Here is a 24,728-nt window from a genome sequence, read left to right as displayed (position 1 = left end):
GAGAGGAGTCTCAAAGGTGGTAAGCCCCTTTCTCTGCAATTCCATTGGCAGGTGGGTGGTCTGTCTTCATGGAGTGAGAGGTTTGCAGCAGGAAAGCATTGGGAAGCTCTTGGGAGGCTGGGGGATAGGCTGTATAACCTTCAAGGTTCCTTCTGGGTCAGGATTGGACCAACTTGGTCCATAAGGGGCCAGGTAGTAAATCTGTTTGGCCCCGTGGGCCCTAGGGTCTCTGTTGCCACTGCTCAACTCTGCCACTGTGACAGAAAGTAGCCGCAGACAATACGGCAAGGAACCTCACCTAACCGGCATGGCTGTGTCCAGATGAGACTTGGTGAGCAGGATTTGCCTGCAGGCTGTAGTTTGCCAGCGCCTGTTCTAGGCAGTTGCTTTGGAATCTTCTGAATCCTGAGCCCTGTGAATCGTTGGTGGTCTCGCGCATCCCCTTCCTCACTTCTCAGCCTTTTTCCCTTCCAGTGGCCTGAGGTTTCACTGGCTGAGGCAGACCTCAAGCCCCCAGGGAAAAGAGAGGCAGAAGCAGAAGCGGACGACAGAGTGAGCCCGGAGCTCTAGGACCCAGACTTGCTTCCGGAAGATTGTTGCTGGGGCAGGAGCAACATATGTATCCTCTTCTCCTGCCAACTAAGAGGGCTGGGAGGCTGGTACCCTGCAGCTGGGGTCCCTGGGTAACGTTCTGCACCCTCAGAAGGGCTGCCTTGGTATTACTTCCTCTGAGAACTCCAAGGTGTATTTGAGCCAGGCTGTGGTCAGGAAGGGCTTAGGGAATTGCCTGGCGGTCCAGTGGTTAGAACTCTGTGCTTCCACTGCAGGGGCACGGGTTCCATCCTTGGTCAGGGAACTAAGATCCCATAAGCCATGTGGTGCGGCCAAAAACAAAAACAAAAACACACCTCCAGATGTAAAGGAAAACGAAAACTAACTTGGTTGCACAGAGACCTTGGCCTTGGGTGTCTGCCTCCGTGAACCGCATGGTTAGAGCAGGGGTTCTTCATCTCAAGTCTCTGGACCCTCCCCCTCTCCCTCTCCCCCTCCCAATCCTCCTTTATTCTCTTTATCATCATGAGCCCCGTGCCTCTGAGTTCCTCCCCTTTTAGAAGCGTCTCCAGGTGGGGAGGCGGGAGTGCATGGGGCCAGCGCCATCTTTGGTGGGCGTCACCTGCACCGATGGCTCTCGTTCCTTTTAGCGGCTGCCTGATGTTCTGTTGCTAACGACCCTTCTCTCAGTGGGGAGGCCTTTGTACAAGTCGTGGGTGAGTGGGTGAGTGTGTCGGAGGGTGTCCATTTTCTTTCCGTCTCAGCCTAGCCTCCCCCTGTGTTGACGAATGAAGGTAAACCCCTTGATCTTGAAGGTGAAGACTGGGTGGAATGTCCCCATGCAAGGCTGCCTCTGGCTGACGCTGTGTCCTCAATACTCTGCCAGCTCGGATCAGGTATGCAAGAAATAGAAGGATGTCGTTCAGGACTTATAAACTGTCACGTGCCCAAGGCTGGCCCCACTGCCCCTTCCTGGTCAGAATGGCAAGGGACCCCAGGGCTGTCGTTGATCCTAGCCTTGGGATTAGGCAGCTCCTGGGGACCCCCAGCCCCACCTGGCACTGCTCACCGAACACTGTGCCTGGGACGGTGGTCCCTGGTCATCAACCCTCTGCCAACAAGGTCTGCCTGCTCACAAGCCTAGCCCTGAGCCCACAGGGACCTGGTGAGCTCTGTCTCAGCCTTGGAGAGGTGCTGGCCCCTGATCATGTGCAGCTCTGCCCATCTTGGCCACGGTGACAGGGTCTCTGTCCCCTCCCTAAATGACTACAAAGGCCAGATTTATTGAGCACAGCCACTGCTAACAGAGCACCTACTGTGTGCAGCGCTGTTCTTAGTGTTTACCCATGGTAAGCACTATGAGATGGGTGCTTTTAGCATCCCTTGTTTTACAGATGGGGAAACTGAGGCACAGAGAAGCTAGGTAACTCGCCCGACATAACACATCGTGTAAGTGTTGGGGCTCAGATTCAAACCCAGGTGGCCTGTGTTCTTGTCCCCTGTGCCGCCAAATCTCAACCATCCTTGCCACCCTCCCTTGCACAGCCAAGTGGGGCCATGGGTGGCACAGCCTCTGTAGGCTGCCTGACCTCCAGGCCTCGCTGGACCACCCGCTCTGGGCCTGGAGCAACTGCCTCCTACCTGGCTTCCCCCTGTCCATCCTACATGTTGTGACCTCTTGCCAGAGCCCAGCTCTCATTACCTTGCTTCCCTCTTCAGAAGCCCTGTGGGTTGGGGACAAGAACAACATTCAGTAGCTCCCTGCTGCCCATGGAACAAATCCAGACTCTTCACATGACCCTTAAGGCCAGTCACAGCTGGCTATTGCATTCTTCTCTCTCCTGGTTGCCCCAGCCGGGCCGCACTCTCGCTGTGCTCTTGGCCCCCCACAGCCTCTCCCCATACCCCTCAATTTCCAGTCTGTCCATTATTACTGATTTTTAGGAGATTCCCCTCCCCCATAGTGTTTGCCCTCCAAAAGCAGGGACAGCTCTTTACGTTGGGTGTGGCTTTCTTCAGTCCCCAGGGCCAGACCCAGGGCTACAGTCAGGGCAGGGGTACCTTGACCTCTGCAGAGGGGCCTGAGCTCTGCTTCTGGAGTTGCCCTGAGGCCCTAATTACGGCCCCAGTGGAACGTCCCAGCTCCCAGGGCTGTCAGGAATAGGAGCCTTCAGTGGGGCTGTGTAGTCCCCTTTGGCAGTGCCACCAACCACGTGCCACAGGGCACACGCCTGTAAGTGAGATGTGGAAAAAAGAAAGTGACCACCTTCTCAGGTTGTCCCCAAGATCACGTGACCACTCGGTGTGCAGTCGCAGCCTTAAATTAGGTCACTGTGGGTCCAGCCCTGGGTTCTTTCCATGAGGGAGCTGCGGGTCTGGGCCCCCAGCGGGGCTGCTGGACTTAAGGTAGTGCCAGCCTAGAGGAAGGACACAGGGAAGGGGCGCTGGCAGGGAAGCGGCAGGTGCAGGTGGAGACACTGAGGACTCAGAGGCTGGCAGCCCGGGTGCTTTTCCTTTCTATTTGGAGGGACGGCTGAGTCCCACAGTCCACTTCCACCGGGCCGGGGGTCCCTGGCCTTCCTCTCCCTCAGGGCCTCCCCCTGGCCGTTTCCCTCCCTGACAGCTGGGCTTGGGAGTCGAGGGTGTGTGGGTCACTGCCGGGGCTGCGCCAAGCCTGACCAGGTCTGGGTGTGGAAACCCTGGGTTATTTGGGGGTACCCATTCCCCAAGATCCACAGGGCTCCTGGGGGTTCCCAGGAGAACTAGGTTTCCAGAGGCACCTCCGGCCCAGTTTCCCAGCCCATCAGGTCTTTTATGGGAAGTGTTGGGAGCCAAGGGGAGGCACCCCATTACTGCAGCAAAGAACCCACCCTTGCTCACTTCAACACTCCTGATCAGAAGAGCCCCTTTGGCCTCCCCATCGCCTCCATCAGGGTGTGCTCAGGGCGGTGGTCCCCTGGGACACCCTTCTCCCCTCCTTTCTGGATGGATGGCTGGTAACTCTAAATTCCCAGATCTGCTTGCTCCATTCCCTGTTCCCAAACTGAGTCCCCAGCCGCCTGTACTTACCCAAACCCAGCAAAGGTGCCCCAATTTCAAAAGGACCAAGGGGGAGACCCTCAGGATTAGGGTCTTTCTCTTAATGAGAAATTTCTCTTAATGAGCCAAAACTGAAAAAGTAAGCCCTTACTGATGAGCTTGCTGAGAAGCTGCGAGCTTATCTGCCTTCCTGTAATCTTGGCCACAACTGGACAGAGCCCAGGGAGTAACTCGCCAAAGGACACACAGCACAGAATGTTACCAGGGCCTTGAACCAGGGCAGTCTGATACCAGGAGCCCACTCCCAGCCACCGCCACCCTCCACCTTCCTCAGGAGGAGCCCCCCAAGGCTCCAATAGACTGAATTGTTCCCTGTTACATTTGCCAGCTCAGAAGTTTTCCAAGGCTTGTCCCTCTCTACCTGGTCACTCGTGGCCAGAAGGTTCCTGGCATTCGTGCCCTGAGTGTGGCTGAAGCACTTTGGACTCCTCACCTGTTAACCGGTTGTCATTGGCACGTTCCTTTCGGGGGTGTTCACGGGGGCTGGCTTGCTTTGTTTCCACACTGGGTTGCTGGCATCAGTGGGAGAATTTGCATGTAGCTGAAACCTCCCAATTTGAGGCTTTTTCCAATACCGAGTTACGGCAGCCAGTCTGAGAGCATGAGCTGGGGGAAGCTTGGTGCACCCTCTGCTCTCTCCTAAATCCGTGGGGGAGTTCCTGGCAGGGGCAGCGCACTCCCGCTGCAGGTTTTTGGGACAAAGTGGATTTCCCTGCTTGTCTGAAAAGCCTGGGTAGAAGCTGCCTGACTCTGCATCCCCTCTGCTGTCTTGCAGGACCCTGAGCACACAGTGGTTCTCTGTAAGGGGGGCAGTGGCCCCTCAGCTCTGCCCTGCCACCCTCCCTTTCTTTACAAACTTCCTGCACCCCGTGCTACTCCCACCTCACCTTCACTCTCCCTGCATCTCTCCACCTCGAGGACCGTTGTATGTCCCCCAACTGCTTTAGTCTGCTCACTCCGCTCCCCACCCCACTTCTCGCCAAAATCCATCCTGCACATCAAGCTGAGGGGTCTTTCTGAAACAGCCATTTGATGTTGCTTCTCTGCTTCACACTCTCTGGGGGTTGCCCCTGTTACCCTTAGGAAGACACAGCTCTCCCAGAATGCCTTGTGGGACTTGGCTCCCTCCCCGCTTCTGGGGCATCCCGGCACCTCTGGACGGAACTGGTGACTGGGGCTCCCTCCCAGGGCCCTGCACACTCACTCCTGTTCGATCCAACTCTGCCCAAGTTCCGGCCTTATCACAGCTCAATTGTCTGGACATCTGCCTCCCCGCTGGGACTGGTCTTTGTGCTTTTTTCTGCTCTTGAGAGGCCCCAGGTAGATGTGAGCCAGGTGGTGAGTGAGTGAATGGAACTCCTCAAGCCAGGAGTTCATCCCACAAAGGCGGCTGGGAGCAGCCTGATTGGAAATCAGACTCTGAGCTCAAGCTTTTGTACCTAATTCCTCAGAGTCCTCATTCCTCAGAGCCTGCTTACTCTTACTTTGCATGCAGTTGTAACACATTTGGAGATCTGGTTTCTCAGTCTGCAGCAAGTCAGAAGAAAGGAACGAAGGAAAGGAGGGAAGCAGGGAGGAGGGAGGAAGGGGCAGGTAATTTGACAGCTGGGGGGACCCACACACAAGACAGGAAACCAGGACCTCAGAGAAGGTGCAGGCAGGGAAGTCTGGAGGAAACACAGTCCTATGACCTCGGGGGGCCTGAGGCTCATCTGGATAGGCACAGTTAGGGATAGCCACAGGAGAAGCAGGAGAGCCCTGGGAAATGCCACCTGCTTTGGGGATAGTCTGGTACAGTATCCTTCTCCTTCTTGAGAGAGCCTAGGCAGCACGGAGAATCTAGTGAAAATGCAGGTTCTGATTCAGCAGGTCTGGGGAGGGACCTGAAATTCTGCATTTCGAACAATCCTGGGTGACTGGGATGCTGCTGGTCCGGGGACCACACCTTCAGTGGCCAGAGCCTGCCTGTCTGAAAAGGCAGTGCGTGATTGCCATACAAGGCCCTTCTGGGGGAAAGCCAGGGTGTTCTGATGTTCTAGGTCTCTGAGGTATAGGCAGTGCCCCCAACACTAAGAGTAAGGCATTTTCTGGGGCGCTGCCATCCTCCCGAGAGCCCCCCTACCCCCTGGGGATCCCTGGGGAGTTTCTGATGGTTGAGCTTCAGGCAGACAAAGGCTGACCCACTTTTTTCTTCCTTGATAGCAGGATTATTCTGGGGAGGTGAAAACCAAGAAAGCCCAGGGGCTCTGCACAGTGGAGCCAAGAGAGTGGCCATTCACGGACCAGCACTGGGTGGACATTGGAAACCGGCCCCCGCCCCCTTGCTGCTGTCTCCTTACTGGTGGGCCTTTGGTGGGGTGAGGATTAGGGGTCACCTGGGCTCCTTTGGCCAGGCCGGGGGCTTTCCCAGGTCATAGGCAGGCAGGGTGGTGGGCCTGCTGTTTGGGACTCTCAGCCCATCCTGCCTCCCTCCACTCCATTCCACTGTCCAGTGATGACCCCAATCATTCGAGTTGGAAGCCTTTCCTTTTCTTTTTTAAATAAATTTATTTATTATTTATTTATTTTTTGGCTGCGTTGGGTCTTTGTTGCTGCACACAGGCTTTCTCTAGTTTCTCTTCATTGTGGTGCACAGACTTCTCATTGCAGTGGCTTCTCTTGTTGTGGCACACGGGCTTAGCTGCTCCACGGCATGTGGAATCTTCCTGGGCCAGGGATTGAACCCATGTCCCCTGCATTGGCAGGTGGATTCTTAACCACTGCGCCACCAGGGAAGTCCCTGGAAGCCTTTTCGAGTGAGCCCTTGGAAGGCAGTTCTGATGCTCTCACACAGGATGGGTGGGCAATGAGAGTCACTTAGTAAGGGCTTCCTGGATATTCAGCCCAAGGGGACATGGCAGGCTGTGGATTTGGGTTTCCCCCAGAATGCTAAAGATGGTGGAGGCTGTTTGAGGCCAGTGGGTGTGGGCGGCTCTTCAGAGCAGCAGCCCTGGAAGATGTCTGCTTCCTCTTCACGGCTACAGACAGGTCCTACTTTTAAATATAGCTCCCTCCCATGACTTGCTTACTGGGTGGTGGGGGCCAGTGCTGGCGTGTTATCTCCTTTTGGCCCCTCTACAGCTCTGCAAGGTACAGACAGCTCAGTTATAGTCAGTCTGCAGTGGCCTGTCTCTCCCAAGTGAATGGCAGGGCTGGGTTTGCACCCTGGCCTGTCTGCAGGTCCACGTGCAGTGCTGATGGGATTGGAATCTCCCCAGACCCTAGAGATTAGGAAAATGAAGAGAATGAGGACATTTTAAAACAAAAACATGGAAAAAGCTCTCCAATCCAGAGGAGGGCTAGAAGGAAGCCCTAGAAAACAAACAAGGATGCGGGGTCTTGGAATTATGAGTGATTTTTATCTTTTAAATACCCTGGATTGCCTTTAATAAGAAAAATCTGGATTAAAATTTGTTTATTTTATTTTTAAAGTAAGATGCAGATATTTTACTTTAAAATATTTATTATTTATTTATTTATTTATTTATTTATTGGCTGCATTGGGTCTTAGTTGCTGTGCATGGACTTTCTCTAGTTGCATGAACTGGGGCTACTCTTCATTGCGGTGCATGGGCTTCTCTGTGCAGTGTCTTCTCTTGTTGCAGAGCACCGGCTCTAGGTGTGTGGGCTTCAGTAGTTGTGGCATACAGGCTCAGTAGTTGTGGCACACGGGCTTAGTTGCACTGTGGCATGTGGCATCTTCCCGGACCAGGACTTGAACCCGTGTCCCCTGCATTGGCAGATGGATTCTTAACCATTGCGCCACCAGGGAAGTCCCTAAAATTTAAATTATAGAAAAAAAGAAACTGGTCTAAGGAGCTAAGATGTTGGTAGGGCGGGAGCCAAGGGCTTAAGGGAACTCCAATGAGCTTGCAAGCATTTGAAAGATATAAACTACCGAGGGGTGGGGAAAGGAAATATTGTGATGGTTTGAAATAGGGGGAGAGGGATGCAGCTTAGGGCAGGCTTGTAGGGAGAAGGAGAGGCCCCAGTGGGCCCAGGGCTGGGGCTCCTTCCTGGCTACCCTGGCGCCTGGTCCCACAACTGGCGGGTGGCCCTGCCAGCTGAGCAGTGCAGGTGGGCCTGATCTGGGCAGGTTGTTCTAGGAGCTGCTCCCTTTCCATGGGGCTGGATTCCAAATTACAAGGAATGTGATGGAATTTTCGTGGGGGGGAGGGGAAGCAATGGAGTTTTCCAGAATGAAGAAAACAAATCCAACCACATTCATCTTTCCCACAGGCCCAAAGGTTTGGTGTAAGATCACCAGTTCGCAGATGGTCTTGTCTCAGGCGGTCCTCACACTGCAGTTACTTGAGAGAGGGGCTCTGAGCAGGTTGAGGGTGAGTGCTTTGCCCCCTGGTCCAGCCTTGGGGGCCTCTGCCAGGGGTCCTCACCTCCAGCTTCCTTCAACCACATCCATGGTGGAGTGCATCATTGATGTCCTGCAACTTTCAGAAGGGCCTTTACCCATTTCACACCTTACTTCCCCAGGACACCTCTCTGACTCAGCTTTGGCTGACTTGTCTCTGTCAACTGTCACTGGAGGGGCCACCTTGGCGTTCTGTGAGGACTGATCTGATATCCAGTCTTTCTTCCCCCAAACCTACCTCTGGTGGCCGTGTTGCCTGGCCCTGGGGTCAGCCTGTGGGCTTGGGTATCAAGTGGGGATCCCCCTGCCCCCGTCCCCTGGTCCCGGGTTAACCTCGCTGGGCCTGGTGACCTTAGGTTGGCTGACCTAGGTAGGCCTGGTTTCTTCATCAGCCTGGCAGTGCGACAGTCATCAAAGGAGTGTTGGAGGGTTACATCAGATCACGTTTATTTGAAGGGCTGGCTCGGTGAGACTGTTTCTTCCAACATTTGTGAGACATCAGTATTCTCTGCGTCAAAAATGAATAATTTTGCATATGTGGGCAGTCGGCAGAACCACGGTTTGAGACCTAAATCGGAATCCACACACATGCGGGACTCAGCAACGTGACTCCTATGATTTCTGCCAAAGTCATCAGATATAAACTGTAGAAGGTGTGGATCACATAGTTAGCTAGTGGGCTATTTGTTGGGACATCGTGTGTCCACTCTATCTGTACGCTGGCTCCCTGCCTGAGTTAAGGGGCGTATAATATAAGCCCAGTTCGCGGGTGTCGCTGCCTTCCCTGCTCCCATCTGAAGCCAAGTACCTGCTCGGACGCCTCAGGTGAGTTCTGATCCACAGGAATTGGCTTTACTGCACACCTCAGCTTTCACCACCTGTCAAATGCGGTGACTCATTACCACCTCACAGCACTGCTGAATTAAATGAGGTGATTGAGCCCAGTGCCGGGCCCTTAGTAAGCGCTTAATAAACTGCAAACGCAGGCGGCTGTTATTAATTCTTCATAGGACTGCTGTCAAGATGAAAGGATTAGTATATGAGACAATGTGTTGTGAACTGCAAAGCAGGCCGGTTGTAGTTGTTAGGTGCTTTGACTCCCATTGTCTGCACTGAACACATATAGTCATCAGATGCTTTGAGAGGAGCAGATAAAACAGTAAGGTGATGAGGAAGGACCTGGGAGGTTTTGCCTGCCTGTCTTGCACATGCAGGCCCTGAAGGAAGTGGCTGTGGACACACCCTCAGGGACGGTCACTTTAAAGAGGGACGGATGCGCTTCTGGATTATGAACCCCAGTTCCATAGGGAGGGGTGAGGACACCACTAATGTGGTCACTTTATGGTCCTCCCAGGACTTAACTATGGAGCTTGGCTGGTGCTTCAGGCAGGAACAAAGGGACACAGTCTTGCTGAGTCCTCCTCCCCTGGGAGTGGAGGCGGTGGCTGGTTCGTGACTCCTTTCTTCCCTGCCCTTCTGGCCTTGGAGACATCCCCTCTCACGCCACACACTGGCTTTATTCCTGTGCCAAACTGGTGATCTCCACAGGACGCCTGGCCCTTTCCTCTGTCTGGGGTTTGCCCACCCAGGTGGTGGGCTTCTGCTCCCAGGCACGTACTCACCAAAGTGGTCAAACCAAAATTTCCTGCCTATTGAAAAACATTGGAATTCCTTTAACCTGTCACCCAGACTTTGCCGAGGCCTTTTCTTATATATTTGTCCTTTTTCTTAGGCCTGGAGAATGTTTTAGCCTTGAGGACCTAAAAGAGGTTTTCCAACCCTTCTTCTTTTTTTTTTTTTTTTTTGATGTGGACCTTTTTTTTTTTCTAAGTCTTTATTGAATTTGTTAACGTATTGTTTCTGTTTTAGTTTTGATTTTTTGGCCCCGAGGCATGTGGGACCTTAGCTCCCCAACCAGGGATCGAACCTGCACCCCCTGCATTGGAAGACAAAGTCTTAACCGCTGGACCTCCAGGGAGGTCCCTCCAACCCTTCTTGATTCTCCTCAGTCAGAACCCCAGAGAAATACAGGGGTAAGGTCTCCAAGGCCCTCCCTGCCATGACCCCACTTATTTTTTAATTTTTTCATCTTTATTGGTGTATAATTGCTTTACAATATTGTATTAGTTTCTGCTGTACAACAAAGTGAATCAGCAGTATGTATACATATATCCCCATATCCCCTCCCTCTTGAGCCTCCCTCCCACCCTCCCTGTCCCACCCCTTTACTGCCCTTTGTGCTAGGGAGGCTGGCTCAGGTTAGCAGGGAACCCTGGTCCTTCCTGCCCCTGCTGGGTGAGGACAAATTCCTGCCTTGTTCCCTGACCTTTTCTTATCTTGTCCCATTTCATCTCCTGTTCCTGGGACCCCCTCCCCTCTCTTTCCACCTGAGCTTTTCAGCTGCTCTCGTCCTCCCTTCACTTTCCTTGCTTTCTTCTCTGCATTCAGACTCCAACCCGCTGCCTTTGCCCTGAAAGATCCACATCTTGAATGCACCCCGCTTCGTGGCTTCGGTCTCTGCAAACTTCGTAGGAACGTGTGCTGTGCACTGAGCAGCGGGTGGAGGACATTCAGTCCCAATCTCGGCCTGGAGCAGAACATCGGGGCCGTTTAATAGGCCGCCTTCCTAAGGTAGAATTGCTCTGAGAAGCGTTTCCCAAAGTGTTTTCCTTGGAACACTAGATGGCTGAGACACGCCTCCTCCAGTGGAAAATCCCTGAACGCAGAGGATTGTGTGGTCAGATGAGTCTGGGTGCTGTTTCCCTCTGGTAAGTTGCAGACACATGACCATATGGAAGGCTCTGGAAAGTTCCACACTAGAGAAGTCTGTTTACTTTGAGTAGGACTCCCTGTAACAGAGACTGTTCCTCCGGCCTGTTTGTAAGAGCTCATCTACCTCAGGTCTCGTGTTAGCTGTTTTTGCCAAGAAGTTCTTCCTTGTGCTTGGCTAAGCCCGTCTCTGTCACATCCACACACAAAGCCCAGTTCTGGAGGTCCTCTGGGATGTTCCTGGGAGGTTTAAATGCATAAGGTGTCTTTGCATGGGGTCTTAAGTCCATTCATCTTTCTGGGTGCCCCCACTGACCAGGCCCCCTGAAGTGTGGGGTCGGCCAGGAGTGGAGCAGACTGTCATGGGGTGGGGAGGACTGTGGCCCTCTGCATTCGGGGTTCGGGACTTCTCATTCTTGCTGTCATTGTTTCACCCCATGGATTTTGGGCAGCCTGCTGGACTCAGTGGAGTGTCACCCACCTGCAAATGTCCTCACATGGGCCACTGATTTCTGTTTCCCTCAACACATGTACCTGGGAGGTCAGTTTAGCAGACTTAGTTTCAGAACTTTTTCTTTTAAAAATTGTAGTAAGGTGTATATAACTTAAAATTGATCACTCTCACCATTTTAAAGTGTACAATTCAGTGACATTCAGTGCATTCACGTTGTTGTACAGCCATCACCACCATCCATCTCTGTAACTTTTTTCTTTTTTTTTTAAGTCAAAGCAAGTTTATTTAGAAAGATACATATTCCTCAGACAGAATATGGTCGCTCTCAGAGGGAGAGCAGCCCCGAAATATGAGGCGGTTAGTTTTTGGTTTTAGGTCATGCGGTACAGCTTGTGGGATCTTAGTTCTCTGACCAGGGATTGAACCTCGGTCCCTGGCAGTGGAAGCGCAGAGTCCTAACCACTGGAAGCTAGGCAATTCCCTATATAACTCTTTTCAACTTGTGAAACTGAAACTCTGTTAACAATAACAGTCAAACAGGGATACCAAGTTGTACACTCTAAATATATGCAGTTTATTGTATGTTAACTGTATCTCAATAAAAGTTCTTAAAAAAAAAAAAGAATAAGTTTGGGGACTTCCCTGATGGCACCGTGGTTAAGAATCCGCCTGCCAATGCAGGGGACATGGGTTCAATCCCTTGTCTGGGAATATCCCACACAGCTCGGAGAAGCTAAGCCCATGCACCACAACTATTGAGCTTGCTCGCCACAGCTACTGAAGCCCACGAGCTTAGAGCCTGTGCTCCACAACAAAAGAAGCTACCACAATGAGAAGCCCACGCACGGAAACAAAGAGTGGACCCCACTCGCTGCAACTAGAGAAAAGCCCATGTGTAGCAACGAAGACCCAATGCAACCAAGAAATAAAAAAATAAATAAAAAAAAATAAGTTTAAAAAAGGAAAAAAGACAAAAAGGAGTAAATTTGAATTCATATAGTCCTAGGCTTAAATACTGGCTACGCTTTATAAACGGTGTGGACTTGGGCAATTTCAATCTATGCCTCACTTTTCTAATCTGTCAAATGGGATAACAAATATTTGTGCATCACAGGATTCTTGGGATGATGAAATTACACAATAACTGGTATATCTCTCAATATCTTATTATAGAAATAAAAGTGTTATAAATATATTTATTTAAAAAAAAACAAACAATAACTCTCCACCTCCCTCTCTCTCACCACCATTCTACATTCTGTCTATGAATTTGACTGTTCTTGATGTGTCGTATACGTGGAATCATACAGTATTTCTCCTTCTGAATCTGACTTACTTCACTTAGCAGAATGTCTTCAAGGTTCGTCCGTGTTGTGACTCATCAGAATTTCCTTCCTTTAATTTTGTTATTTATTTATTTACTGGCTGTATTGGGTCTTTATTGCTGCACACGGGCTTTCTCTAGCTGTGGCGAGTGGAAGCCACTCTTTATTGCAGTGCATGGGCCTCTCACTGTGGTGGCCTCTCTTGTTTTGGAGCACAGGATCCAGGTGCACGGGCTTCAGTAGTTGTGGCTCACAGGCTTAGTTGCTCCAAGGCAGGTGGGATCCTCCCAGACCAGGGATTGAACCCGTGTCCCCTGCATTGGCAGGCGGATTCCTAACCACTGTGCCACCAGGGAAGCCCCTCCTTCCTTTTTAAGGCTGAATACTATTCCATTGTATGTACACACCACATTTTATTTATCCCTTCATCTGTTGATGGTCACTTGGATTGTTTCTACCTTTGGTTTTTGTGAATAATGCTGCTGTGAACATGCGGTACCAATATCTGTTCCAGTCTCTGCTTTCAGTTCTTTTTGGTATATACCCAGATGTGGAATTGTTGAATTATATGATAATTCTTTTTAGGACTTTGATTTCTTCCTTGCTTTGTTTTGTTTCCCTGGACATCACCAGCTTACTGAGATCCTTTAGGCCTAGATCCTGCCCCAGCTTTGTGTTACCAGCAAATTGGATAGTCAGCACTCTTCCTAGGTGGCCCTACACCTAACAGGCAAGCCATTGAATTGTATGAGCATCTACTTCTGTTTGTCTTTCCCCCAGAAGCCTAATAGAGGGGCTTTGTTGACTCTGGCAGAGATAACAGGTCAGTCACGATTTTCTGTTGGACCAGCTTGACAACTCTGTTTCAAAAACAAATGAGCATATGACCCAGCAAGTCTGCTCTTGGATATAGACCCAAGGGAAATGCAAACATATGTCCACACAAAAACTTGTACATGAGTGTTCATAGCAGCATTACTCATCACAGCCATAAGTGGAAACAACTCCAGTGTCCATCAGCTGGTGAATGGATAAACAAAATATGGTATATTTATACAATAGAATGTTATTCAGCAATAAATAAAAAGAATAAAGTGCTGACTGGCATGTGCTACAACATGGGTGAACCTTGAAAACATTATGCTAAGTGAAAGAAGCCAGACACGAAAGGTTGCATATTGTATGATTCCATTTATATGAAATGTCCAGAATAGGCAAATTCATAGAGACAGAAAGCAGACTAGTAGTTGATATGGAAAGGGGAGAGGGGTGTGGGGAATGACTGCTACAGGGCACAGGTTTCCTTTGAGGGTGATGAAAATGTTGAGGAATTAGTGATGATGGTGTACAACCTTGTGAATATGCTAAGAATCACTGTATTCTGCAGTTTAAAAGAGTGAATTTTATAGTATGTAAATTATATCTCAATGAAGATTTTATTTTTATTTTATTTTATTTTATTTTAATTTTTTGGCTGCATTGGATCTTTGTTGCTGCGCATGGGCTTTCTCTAGTTGCAGCAAGCAGGGGCTACTCTTTGTTGTGGTGCATGGGCTTCTCCGTGTAGTGGCTTCTCTGGTTGCGGAGCACGGGCTCTAGGCTCGCACCCTTCAGTAGTTGAGGTGCTTGGGCTCAGTAGTTGTGGCTCACAGGCTCTAGAGCAGAGCTTCAGTAGTTGTAGTACACAGACTTCGTTGCTCTGCGGCATGTGGGATCTTTCCAGACCAGGACTTGAACGAGTATCCCCTGCACTGGCAGGTGGATTCTTAAAAGCTGAGCCACCAGGGAAGTCCTTTTCTTTCTTTTTTTTTTTGGTTTATTTTAAAAACAAGTTAAAAACCAAGTAAATGTGGTCAATTCCTAAATCACTTTTAGGAAACCTGTGGCAATCATTGCTTCCTCTTTTAAGTGCTCACACACCACCCCCTTGATAATACTAGATCCTGCGCTGGTCCATCTGTGATTCATATACTCTGTCCACTTCCTGGAAACCCAGAAGCACGTCGCGCCTTTCCACACTGGAACAGCTGTCTTGTCCTTCAGGATGCTCAGAGCCCACCAACAGGCTTCCGGCGGTCTTGTCTGTGTCGTTTAGCGTCTTGCAATGTGATACTTCCAGGCAAGGAGGCAGTGGGAGCCCAGCAGGAACACAGAGCCGCTTGAAGGAGGTGGCGTCTGCTGAGGAACAGAGCACAGTGGGTGGTGCTGTTGGAGATCAGAGGAGGCAGGGGCCCTCCCCGGCTCTGGGGGACAGAAAAGGCCACTGCGGAGGGTGGGTGGGGGTATGTTCTGGGTGGGAGGAATGGTATGAGTTGGCCACTGTGGCTGGAACAGGGCACTCTGGGGAGTACCAGGCCTCATCTCCAGCATGACCACGTGGGCCTCAAAATACCACCAGCCCACAGGGCTGAATTTCTGGTTGCCCACAGGCTACATTTCTTGGCGGGTGGTGGTGTGGTTCCCAACAATGGTGGTTTCTTTTGTGGAGTCGGAGGTGGGGGTGGAGATAGACATTGAAGAAGCCTGTTTTGTTTGTTTGTTCATGTATTTAATTTTTTTAACCGTTGTAAAATACACATAGCATTTACCGCCTTAACCATTTAAATGTAGAGTTCAGTGTATGTTCACATTCTTCTGTAACCATCACCATTACCACCTCCAGGACCTTTCCCTTGTCCCAAACTGACACTCTAAATCGAGAAAGAATAACTCCCCCCACCCTTCCCTGGTCCCTGGTAACTACCGTTCTACTTTCTGTATAAGTGGAATTATGCAGTGTTTGTCCTTTTGTGTCTGGTATTTCAACTTGAGCATAATGTTGTCGAGGTTCATCCATGTTGTAGCATGTATCAGAATTTCATTTTTTATTATTTTATTTTTCAAGTGTTTTGCCAAGTCACGTGGCATGTGGGATCTTAGTTCCCCAACCAGGGATTGAACATGTGCCCCCTGCATTGGGAGCATGGAGTCTTAACCATTGAACCACCAGGGAAGTCCCTAGAATTTCATTTTTTAAATGGCGAATAATATTCTATCATGTAAATATATAATATCCTATTGTGTGGATATACCTCATTTTGTTTATCTGTTCATCCTTCAGCGAACACTGGGGTTGTTTCCGCCTTTGGGCTGTTATGAACAGATTTGTTTCTTAAGGCGTGATGTTCATACCTGAGCAACAACAAGGGGTCTCTGGGGAGCAGAAAATAGGATGGACTTGTTGGGAGAAGAGGCAGGGAGTGTGTAAGAAAGGTTCATAACAGCCCAGGTGTGTAGAGAAGGGTGGGGGTGGGTGGAGTAACCGGGGCACAAGGCTGAGGAGGGCTCCCATGGGGCTGAACCGGGTGCTTGGGGGTAGAGGGCAGGGGCTGATCCCTGCCATGGGGAGGCTGGGCTTGTTTCCAGCAGGTTCCTGGGGGGCTGGGGGGACAGCCAGCAGAGGTGCTGGCTCTGTATTGAACTCAGCCGAGAGGGCAGAGCTGCGACTCCACTCGTCTGTGACACACAGATGTGACCATTCAGACCTGGAGACTAGATAGTGAGTCCAAGGGCAAAGCATGAAACCCGAGCGCTGGGGCCAGGTCTGACCCACAGCCTAGCACCAGGGCAGGAAGCAGCTTCCAGAGACAGGAGACCAGCGGATGAGAGGAGGGGCTGTGGAAGTGGGGGTGGCGGAGACCCAGGGGCCGGTGACTGAGGGGAGGCTTCCAGAGCTGTCAATTGCTCCGTGTAGTAGAGTGGGTGCACGGGGTGCCCTGTGGCAGCTAGTCTGTTGTCCAGCATCAGGAGGTTCAGTGGACGTTCATTGACCAAAACTGGGAAAAATCAAGGTAAACAAGCATGTTTTTCATCTTCAAGAAACGTATGGCCTAATTAAGGAGCTAAAAGACATGAAAACACTCCTGCAGTACAAGACCCACTTTGAGTCACAACCTGCAGAGCCCAGAGGTGTTGGAGGAGAGAGAGGGGACCCTTCCAATGCAGTGACCCAGGGGGGAGTGCAAGGCAGGAGTCCTTTGAGTCAGTAAATAAGGCCAAAAGTATTACACATTTGGTGGATTAACAAGTGTGCTTGGGGGGGAGAGGGTGTTGGGGTGGAATGAATTGGGAGATTGGGATTGCCATATATACATTACTAATAAGAAAAAAAGGATCAAATGGTACACTTTAAATATATGCAGTTTATTATATGTCAATTATATATCAATAAAAGTTCTTAAAAAACAAACAAAAAAACAAGTGTTCTTTGGTCCTGGCTGTGGCCATCCCTCACCAGCACCCTGCCTTTGAACCCACAGGTACGATGCCGGAAGGGATGGCTTCATTGACTTGATGGAACTGAAGCTGATGATGGAGAAGCTGGGGGCCCCCCAGACCCACCTGGGCCTGAAGAGCATGATCAAGGAGGTGGACGAGGACTTTGATGGCAAACTCAGCTTCCGTGAGGTACCTGCATCCTGCTGGCCCTGAGCCCCTGGAGGGGGAGGACCTCCTGAGAGGACTCGCAGATTTATAGTCCCCTGGAGTGCAAATGGCTTTGGCCTCTCCTGAGTGCCACTTGGATATTTAAGCTGCAGTTCTGCTTTTTAAAATATCTTTAAGGAGCTAGTGAACCGCAGTGCTGGCATGAAAAAGTGCTCAGCAAGCAGATTGAAAGTCAGTGTGGGTAGGATAACCTCACAAGGGTAAAATGGTAAGTATTGAGAAATCTGAAGGGATGTTCACCAAAATAGTCATAGTGGATGTTTGTGGGTGCAAAGTTTGGGTGGTTTTATAATTTTACACTTTAAAAAATATATTTAAACTGTTCATTTTTATAATAAGCATTTAAAAATAGTAAAAAAACAAACAAACAAACAATTATACAAAGTGTCTTACTCTGTGCCCATGGACCTTCCCCTCCAAACAGGTTCAAGGATGGGTTTTTTTGGTCTTTGAACCCCTGAAATTGTGTTCGTACAGATATCTTCCATATAGATTCACCTGATCCCCCAATGGGTGAAAACCTCAGCCATTTTTATTTGGGGGAATAAATCTCAAGGCCATTAGGTTTCTTCCATGGCAAGGATGCAGCCCCACAAGGAAGGGAATTCCATGTCTTGTGTGTTTGAGTTTTGTTGAAAGGTTTTTAGAGATGTCTGTGACGTGGTATTAGAATAACTCTGGCAACACCATCCAGACTAAAGGTTTGGACATTAGCCCGGCTGCTGTGGTCTCGTTTTCAGTTGTGTCTCTTTTGGGGCCCTTAGGAGCTTAGAGAAGAGAGGACTGTCCTTGTCTCCTGGTGTTTACTGAGGGTGAGAACTTTAGCCAAATATTGGATCTTCTGTCCAGGCTAGATAGGGCCTTTGGATGCTCTTCCTGGGGGTCTCTGCAGCCAACCAGACCCTTCCCCAACTGGCCTTGCCTCTCACTGCCCACAGATCATCTCCAGAATCTTCCATCTCTTCCTTTCCCAAACTGGCAGATACAGAGATGGATCACGGGAAAACCTGTGTTGGGAATCACCTTCAGGATAATCTGGTACCAGACGTCTCATTTCAAAGCTAAGGAGCTAGAAGACCAAAAGGGTCCACACTTGCCTGAAATCAGGTCCCAGCTTAGGGCTGGGCTGGGTTACAGCTTCTCATTGTCATTCACCACATTCAACTTCCCAGCTGCCTCTCTGGCTCCCTTACCTCTCCTTTGGTTCCTTTGTATCATTCATACATTGTGCTGGGCATTGGCTCTTTCTGATCTGGGTACTTCTGGGATATAGAAGCAAAGGATTTTGCCTTGGTGAAGCTTTGGAGGCGAGGTTGCAGAAGAACTTCTATGGCAAGGTTGTGACCTCTGGAGAACAGAAATTGAGGGTGCTTAGAAGTCTGTGCAAGTCACCAACTGAGCTAAGACACAATCCCTCCCCCCATTTTACCCAGGAGCCACCCAAATGTGCCCCCGTCTGCATCCAAGATGCTCAGTTAGCTTTTGGTTAGCTGCTGGTTTGACCATTTCACCCAGATGGTGGACATCAGAGGCTTGGACATCTCCAAAGCATTGTTTGTTTGTTTTTTTAAAATAAATTTATTTATCTATTGGCTGCATTAGGTCTCCGTTGCTGTGGGGGTTACTCTTCACTGCGGTGCATGGGCTTCTCATTGCGGTGTCTTCTCTTATTGTGGAGCACGGGCTCTACTTGCCTGGGCTTCGCTAGTTGTGGCATGTCGGCTCAATAGTTGTGGCTCACAGGCTCTAGAGCACAGGCTCAGTGGTTGTGGTGCACGGGCTTAGTTGCTCCTCGGCATGTGGGATCTTCCTGGACCGGGGCTCGAACCCACATTCCCTGCATTGGCAGGCGGATTCTTAACCACTGATCCACTAGGGAAGTTCCTTCAAAGGGTTTTGTTGTGGGTCCTCAACCTGCCTACAGACCTTCAGTGACATTCATATTCAGTCCTCTGTCAGTTCAGAGCCCCACTGTGGTCCCATCTCTAGCAGTTGTACTTAGAGGTACAGGATTTGGAAGTGTAGATGCGTTTGCCATCCACAGCCCAACCTCCTGCTCTTAGTATTTCACTCTGCTGGTGTTCGCCCATGTTGTAAGCCACCAGTGGGCTGATGCTGTGTTTGTGTAATGAAAAGAGGCTTACAGTCCAACCTCTGACTTCCACACAGAGCTGCATAACTGCAGCAAGTTATTTTACTTCTCAGCTTCAGATTTTCTGTCCTTAAAATAGGCGTGTTAATAGCTTTTGCTCTGGACCGTTTCGAGAACCAATTTCTCTTTCTGTGCCTCTATCGGTTAGAACTCTTGATTACAAGTGATAGAAAGAGAACTAATTAACTAATTTAAACAAGAAAAGAACAATTATTGGCTCACATACCTTGGAGATGCAGATGTGGAAGTGCTTTAGACACAAGTAAGCCAGGGTCTTTCTCTTGCCATATCTCAACATGTGCTTATTTCTTTTTTTTTTTTAAAGAAGAGTGTCTTTTTAATTAATTAATTAATAAGGTTGCATCAGGTCTTAGATGCAGCTCACCGGCTCCTTAGTTGCGGCTTGCCAGATCCTTAGTTTTGGAATGTGGGCTCCTTTAGTTGTGGCATGCATGTGGGATCTAGTTCCCTGACCAGGGATTGAACCCCAGGCCCCTGCACTGGGAGCACAAAGTCTTAACCACTGCGCCACCAGGGAAGTCCCTCGACTGTGCTTTTTTCTATGTCCACTTCATCTTTTCTTTCCAAACAGTGTATTGTCCCTGGTGCCTGCCAAGATGGCTGTTGGCAGCTCCAGGCTACATTGCCCCAGGGGGTGGAGGGCTTCTTTATGCCAGAGTCCATACCAGTTTCAGAAGAAGGCTTCTAATTGGCCCTAATAGGGACACATGCCCACTTCCTGGACCAATCATTGCATCCAGGGTACTGTGATTGGCTAGGTCCAGGTCATGTGCCACAGGGTACCATAGTCAACAGCTCCACCATCATCATCATATGTGGCAGGAGTTGCCAGACAGACAAAATTGCTCACTTCTACAGTTCCTTCCTCATGACCTGGCACTTAGTAGATGCTTGGTGAGTTTGTGTTCCCTTTCTTTTTCTTTGGATTAATTCAACTGAAGCAAGTTACATCTAAATACAGAAGGTATGTCTCCATTAAGTACCATTTTGCTACTTTCCCCCAACGTACAGGAACTTGATCTTTTAAACCATTTCTTTCCTATTATGAAAATAATATGTGCACATTAGGGGCATTTTAGAAGATGGCATACATGGAACCATTAAAAATGATGTTGTAGCACAGTGTTTGATGACCAGAGAACAAATGTTGACAGTGTAAAAAGCAGGGACAAAAGCAGATTTCCAAACCATATATAAAATATAGTCTCTTGCATTCGTGGTCTGTGTACATGTACAGACATGTAGAAGACGTCATAAGAATGGATTAGAGTTAGCAGTTCTGTCCCTGTAGCTCTAGGGATCTAGAATCGGATTCCGGGCACTCCCTACCTCATTCTACTTTGGAGGCAGACAGTGAGGCCTTAATAGCTTCCTCTTTTCTCCTTGTAGTCCTTACTAATTCCATTACATCTGTCTCAAAGCAGAATTGCTCCAAGACCAGATGTGTGATGGTTTTGTACAAAGGCTGAATAAGGGGTATACTAGATTACATGTCAGTACTGGGAACTGTAGGTCCTGTTGTCCTGTTTTCTCCCACCTCACCCTCCCTAGGGTGGGTCCCTAGGCAGCCCTGGCTGTACTGGCTTGCACCCCTGCCTGGTCATGGTTGATTGGACCACGGATGGATCTCTGGCCAGACTAGGTCAATTGGATTCCCTATCTGGGAATTTGAAATTGGGGCTGAAGTACTGCACATTGGCTCTGCAAGTGGCTCTTCCCACAAGAATAACTCAGTGTGGGGTGGCCATTTTCTACCATGTGGTCGGGACACAAGAACTTGAGAGGGAATGTTGCCTCCAATCCTGAGAACATTGCCTCTCCCTGTTCCAGTCCTCTTCCAGGCCACTGTATTTTTCCCTAGGGTTTTTGTATAATGAATACCCCCTTTGCGCTAAAGGCAACAAGTGTGTCTCTAGCTAATATGGGGACGTGTTTGCATCACCATTCAGAGCCATGAAATTAAAAATTTTCTTAAATTTATCAGAAGCATTTGATTGCTTGGTCTGAAACTGCTTTTTAGCTTTGCTAGTTCTCTCTGTTTCTTTGTTTTCTGCTTCTCCTCCCCTCCCCCCTCTTTGCTGAGAGTCACAACTAGGACACTTTCCAATTCTCTACAACATACCAGTCTTTGTGGACTATAAATAGGAAGACAAACAAGGCTGGGCAGTTGGAGAAATTGTCATTCAGGGGTTGGTGATTGTAATAAATTAAATGGGAAAGTGTGGCATGCTTGATGGAAGGCCGAACATTATCAGGTTGAGCTGAACTTTTTTTCTTCTTCTTCTTTAACTGGCTGGGGCGGGGGACCCCTAAGTTATGACAGTGCTGCTGGTGGTCATCTGCTGAGCTGGCAGAGTGAGAGTAAGCACACGTGGCTGAGATCCACTCTGGGGAAAGGACCCTTGAAGAATACTTTAAGCCCTTCTGTAAACACCAACATTGTCATCTCTGCTGCAGATGTGAGAAAAATGAGTTTCAGAGATGAAGAGACCCTCCCTCCCTAAGGTCACTTGGATTGCTGCTAGCCTGGGGGCAGTGCTCCATCTTTCCTAGGCTGCCTCCCCGGTACGGAGGGGCTACCTGTTTCGTGTGTACATTATGGAGCACTGGGGAGGGGAGTGGCTCCTGTAACTAAGTGCTTTAAGGATGGGCAGGGCACTGAGGGATGGAGGGGTATTTTACTTCTGTCTTCTGCCCTAGCCTTATGTTTGCAGCACTGAAGTCTTGGCTGCTTTAATCTCTTCCGTGAGAGCCTGGCCACAACCGTCCCCCAGCCCTCTTGTCCCCCATACTATTCTTGAGGGTCTCACCGCCTTCAACAGGCTTGATTTCCGAGGCTTCTTTGGAGCCAGTGTTCTGGCTCTGATAGTCTTCAGCAAACTGAGTCTTTGCTGGCCCCTAGTGAGAGAGTTTGAAGCTGCAGGTGGGTGAACACGGCCGTTTCTGTAGAATCAAGCTGACCACGGTGGTCTCTGAGAAGCTGAACGTCCTGGAACATCTTGCTTCACTGCTTGCTTTGTATTTGGTGATGTCCGCAGTGGAGTTAGGACCTGGGAAGCAAGAATTACAAAGAAAGACTTGTTGGCAAGGAGTTTTGGGTGCTGGTGGTGGAAGCTGAGACTTGCCCTTAATGAAACACACTTCCCTCTAGGAATTAAGAGCGTTGGCAGTAAAAGACACCCAAGTTGGAATTTGGAAAAAGTGTGTTGAAGTTGTCTTACCTCTCACTCTTCTTTAGGTAATGTTCTTTCCTCTTGGGGAAGACAATCTTTAGAGGAGATGGTCATGAAAAAAACCCTGAAAACTGAAATTTCCCTTTAGGCACACATATTTTAGACACCTGCAAACCTGGAGGAGTCTGTTTCTGGGATAGCTTGGAATACATCAATTTCTATTCTTTCTAGATGGAAATATAAACTATGGAAACTGGATAAAAGTTATTGGACAAAAACATTCACAAAATTTTTTAATGAAGCGAAGTAAAAAGCCGTAAAACTGCCTTGGGGACAATGGAAGGACGTGCAGGTGGGGGTGGGGTGGGGCAGGGAGTACTTTCAGGTTGGCCTATTTATTTATTTAAAAAGTATTCTCAGTACAGTGGCTTTAAAGAAAAATTCATTCAGGTCACATTTTGAATCTGGAGGAAGAGGATGGATTGTTCCGTAAATGATGTGGGGATTACTAACGAACCCTTTGGAAGGAAATAGGTTAATGATCAACTTCACATGACAGATCAGAATAAATTTCAGAGATTAAATATTTACATGTTTTTTAAAAAAGTCATAAAAGCATTAGACAAAAACACAGGCAATTGTTTCTGTAACCTTGGTGGAGAGGAAGGATTTTCTAAGCATAACATTGGTGAGAGAAAAAGAAAGATCGATAATTTTTTTTTAAAATTTTGCCGTAAACAAAATTGATAGGCAAGTGACAGGGCTAAAGTATTTGAAACATAAGGTATTTGAAACAAGGTTCTATAAAAATCTCTTAGAAAACACCAAGAAAGGTAAATAGTCTAATGCAAAAATGGGACACAAATGGAAAATAGGAATGGTTAAAAATGTCAGAAATATTGAATTATTTAGTTTTAAAAAATAGTATAAAAAATAGTACATACAGGTCTACTGGATTTTTTCCTTCCTGGCTGTTAACTAGGATATTGCCAATTCTTTGCTTTTACAGACAATACTTCTTAAACTATTGTGTAAATGTTTATGAAGGATAGATTCCCAGCAGTGGAATTAATGATTGGAAGGGTGAAAGCATTTTATTTTTGGTAAATATTTCCAAAGTGCCCTCTAAAAATTTTGATTTAAGTTATACTTCCATCAACTAAATATGAGGGTGCCCATTCCTCTACATCCTTGTGGGAAAATGGGCATCTTAGTTCCTGGCTAGGGATTGAATCCGCACCCCCTGCAGTGGAAGGATGGAGTCTTAACCCTGGACTGCCAGGGAATTCCCCATGTTCTCAGTTTTAACAATGTGACAAGGGAAAAAATAGTTTGTCACACAGATACATATACACCCTTTTTAATAGGCTTGGCTACAATGACCCCAGCTCGGGCCAAAGGGGACTGTTATAAATCGCTCCGTGATGTTGACTTTGACCCTAATAACCTTCCTCTGTAGTTCCTGCTCATATTCCACAAGGCTGCAGCCGGGGAACTGCAAGAGGACAGCGGGCTGATGGCGCTGGCGAAGCTTTCTGAGATCGATGTTGCCCTGGAGGGCGTCAGAGGTGCCAAGGACTTCTTTGAAGCCAAGGTAGGTGCCTCCTTCCTGTGCGGGACAACCCCTTCCTCCCTGCGCCCTGCCCAGCAGGAGCTCCCAGCCAGCGAGTAGCTCATTAACTCCCTCAGGACAAGCTAAACAGCAATAACTTAATCGCGTGAGATTGTAGGGAAATGCCAGTGTGTCTCTGTGCCACCTGAAAATTAAAAACAAAACAGGAAAACTGCCAAACAGCAAATGCATTCGATCTTGGTTTCTGATTCAAACAGGTTTGCTGGTGCAATGCTCCCAGACTGAGACTTTCCTAAAAAATTCCTCTCTACCCCAAACCACAGTTGAGTTACTTGAACAGCTACCTCCGTGTTTGCATCTTAGACACCTGTGTGTAAACAAGTGAATGATGGTGCCCGAGGAGGGTGCCTTGGTGGTTTGCCCTGAATCAGAATCAGTATTTGCAGCATTGACGATGGCTGGGAGCTGGGAAGGACATCTCCAGTGCATGGTCTTGAAGCCCTTCTGGGTGCTTCCATTCATTCACAAGTTCATACAGTCCTTGAACGTTTATGGAGATTTTTACCCCTGGCTTGGTGCTGTCATTTTCCTCTCTGCAGAGCACACCGGCAGAAAGAGTGATCAGGAGAGCCCTCCGAATGCCCCTCCACAGCAGTGGAGTGCAGTGGATAAGGCTACCGGGGTTCAGGTTCTGCCCCCTCCACTTACTTACCTGTC

General features: G+C 48.9%; 1 protein-coding gene across 2 annotated transcripts in view; it reads left to right on the top strand.

Moving 5' to 3' along the window:
• The window catches only part of EFHD1 (EF-hand domain family member D1), a 45,705-nt gene that overhangs the window by 9,190 nt on the left and 11,787 nt on the right, over positions 1 to 24,728 (top strand). For both annotated transcript variants that reach the window (XM_057745816.1, XM_057745817.1), the window contains 2 exons: positions 16,906 to 17,053; positions 23,898 to 24,032. In XM_057745816.1, the coding sequence (XP_057601799.1) occupies positions 16,906 to 17,053; positions 23,898 to 24,032 (283 nt within the window). The remainder of the gene's footprint in view (positions 1 to 16,905; positions 17,054 to 23,897; positions 24,033 to 24,728) is intronic.

Source organism: Hippopotamus amphibius, chromosome 8 (genome assembly GCF_030028045.1).
Source record: "Hippopotamus amphibius kiboko isolate mHipAmp2 chromosome 8, mHipAmp2.hap2, whole genome shotgun sequence".
In the NCBI taxonomy this organism is placed as follows: domain Eukaryota; kingdom Metazoa; phylum Chordata; class Mammalia; order Artiodactyla; family Hippopotamidae; genus Hippopotamus; species Hippopotamus amphibius.
This window is presented reverse-complemented; position numbering and strand designations above follow the sequence as displayed.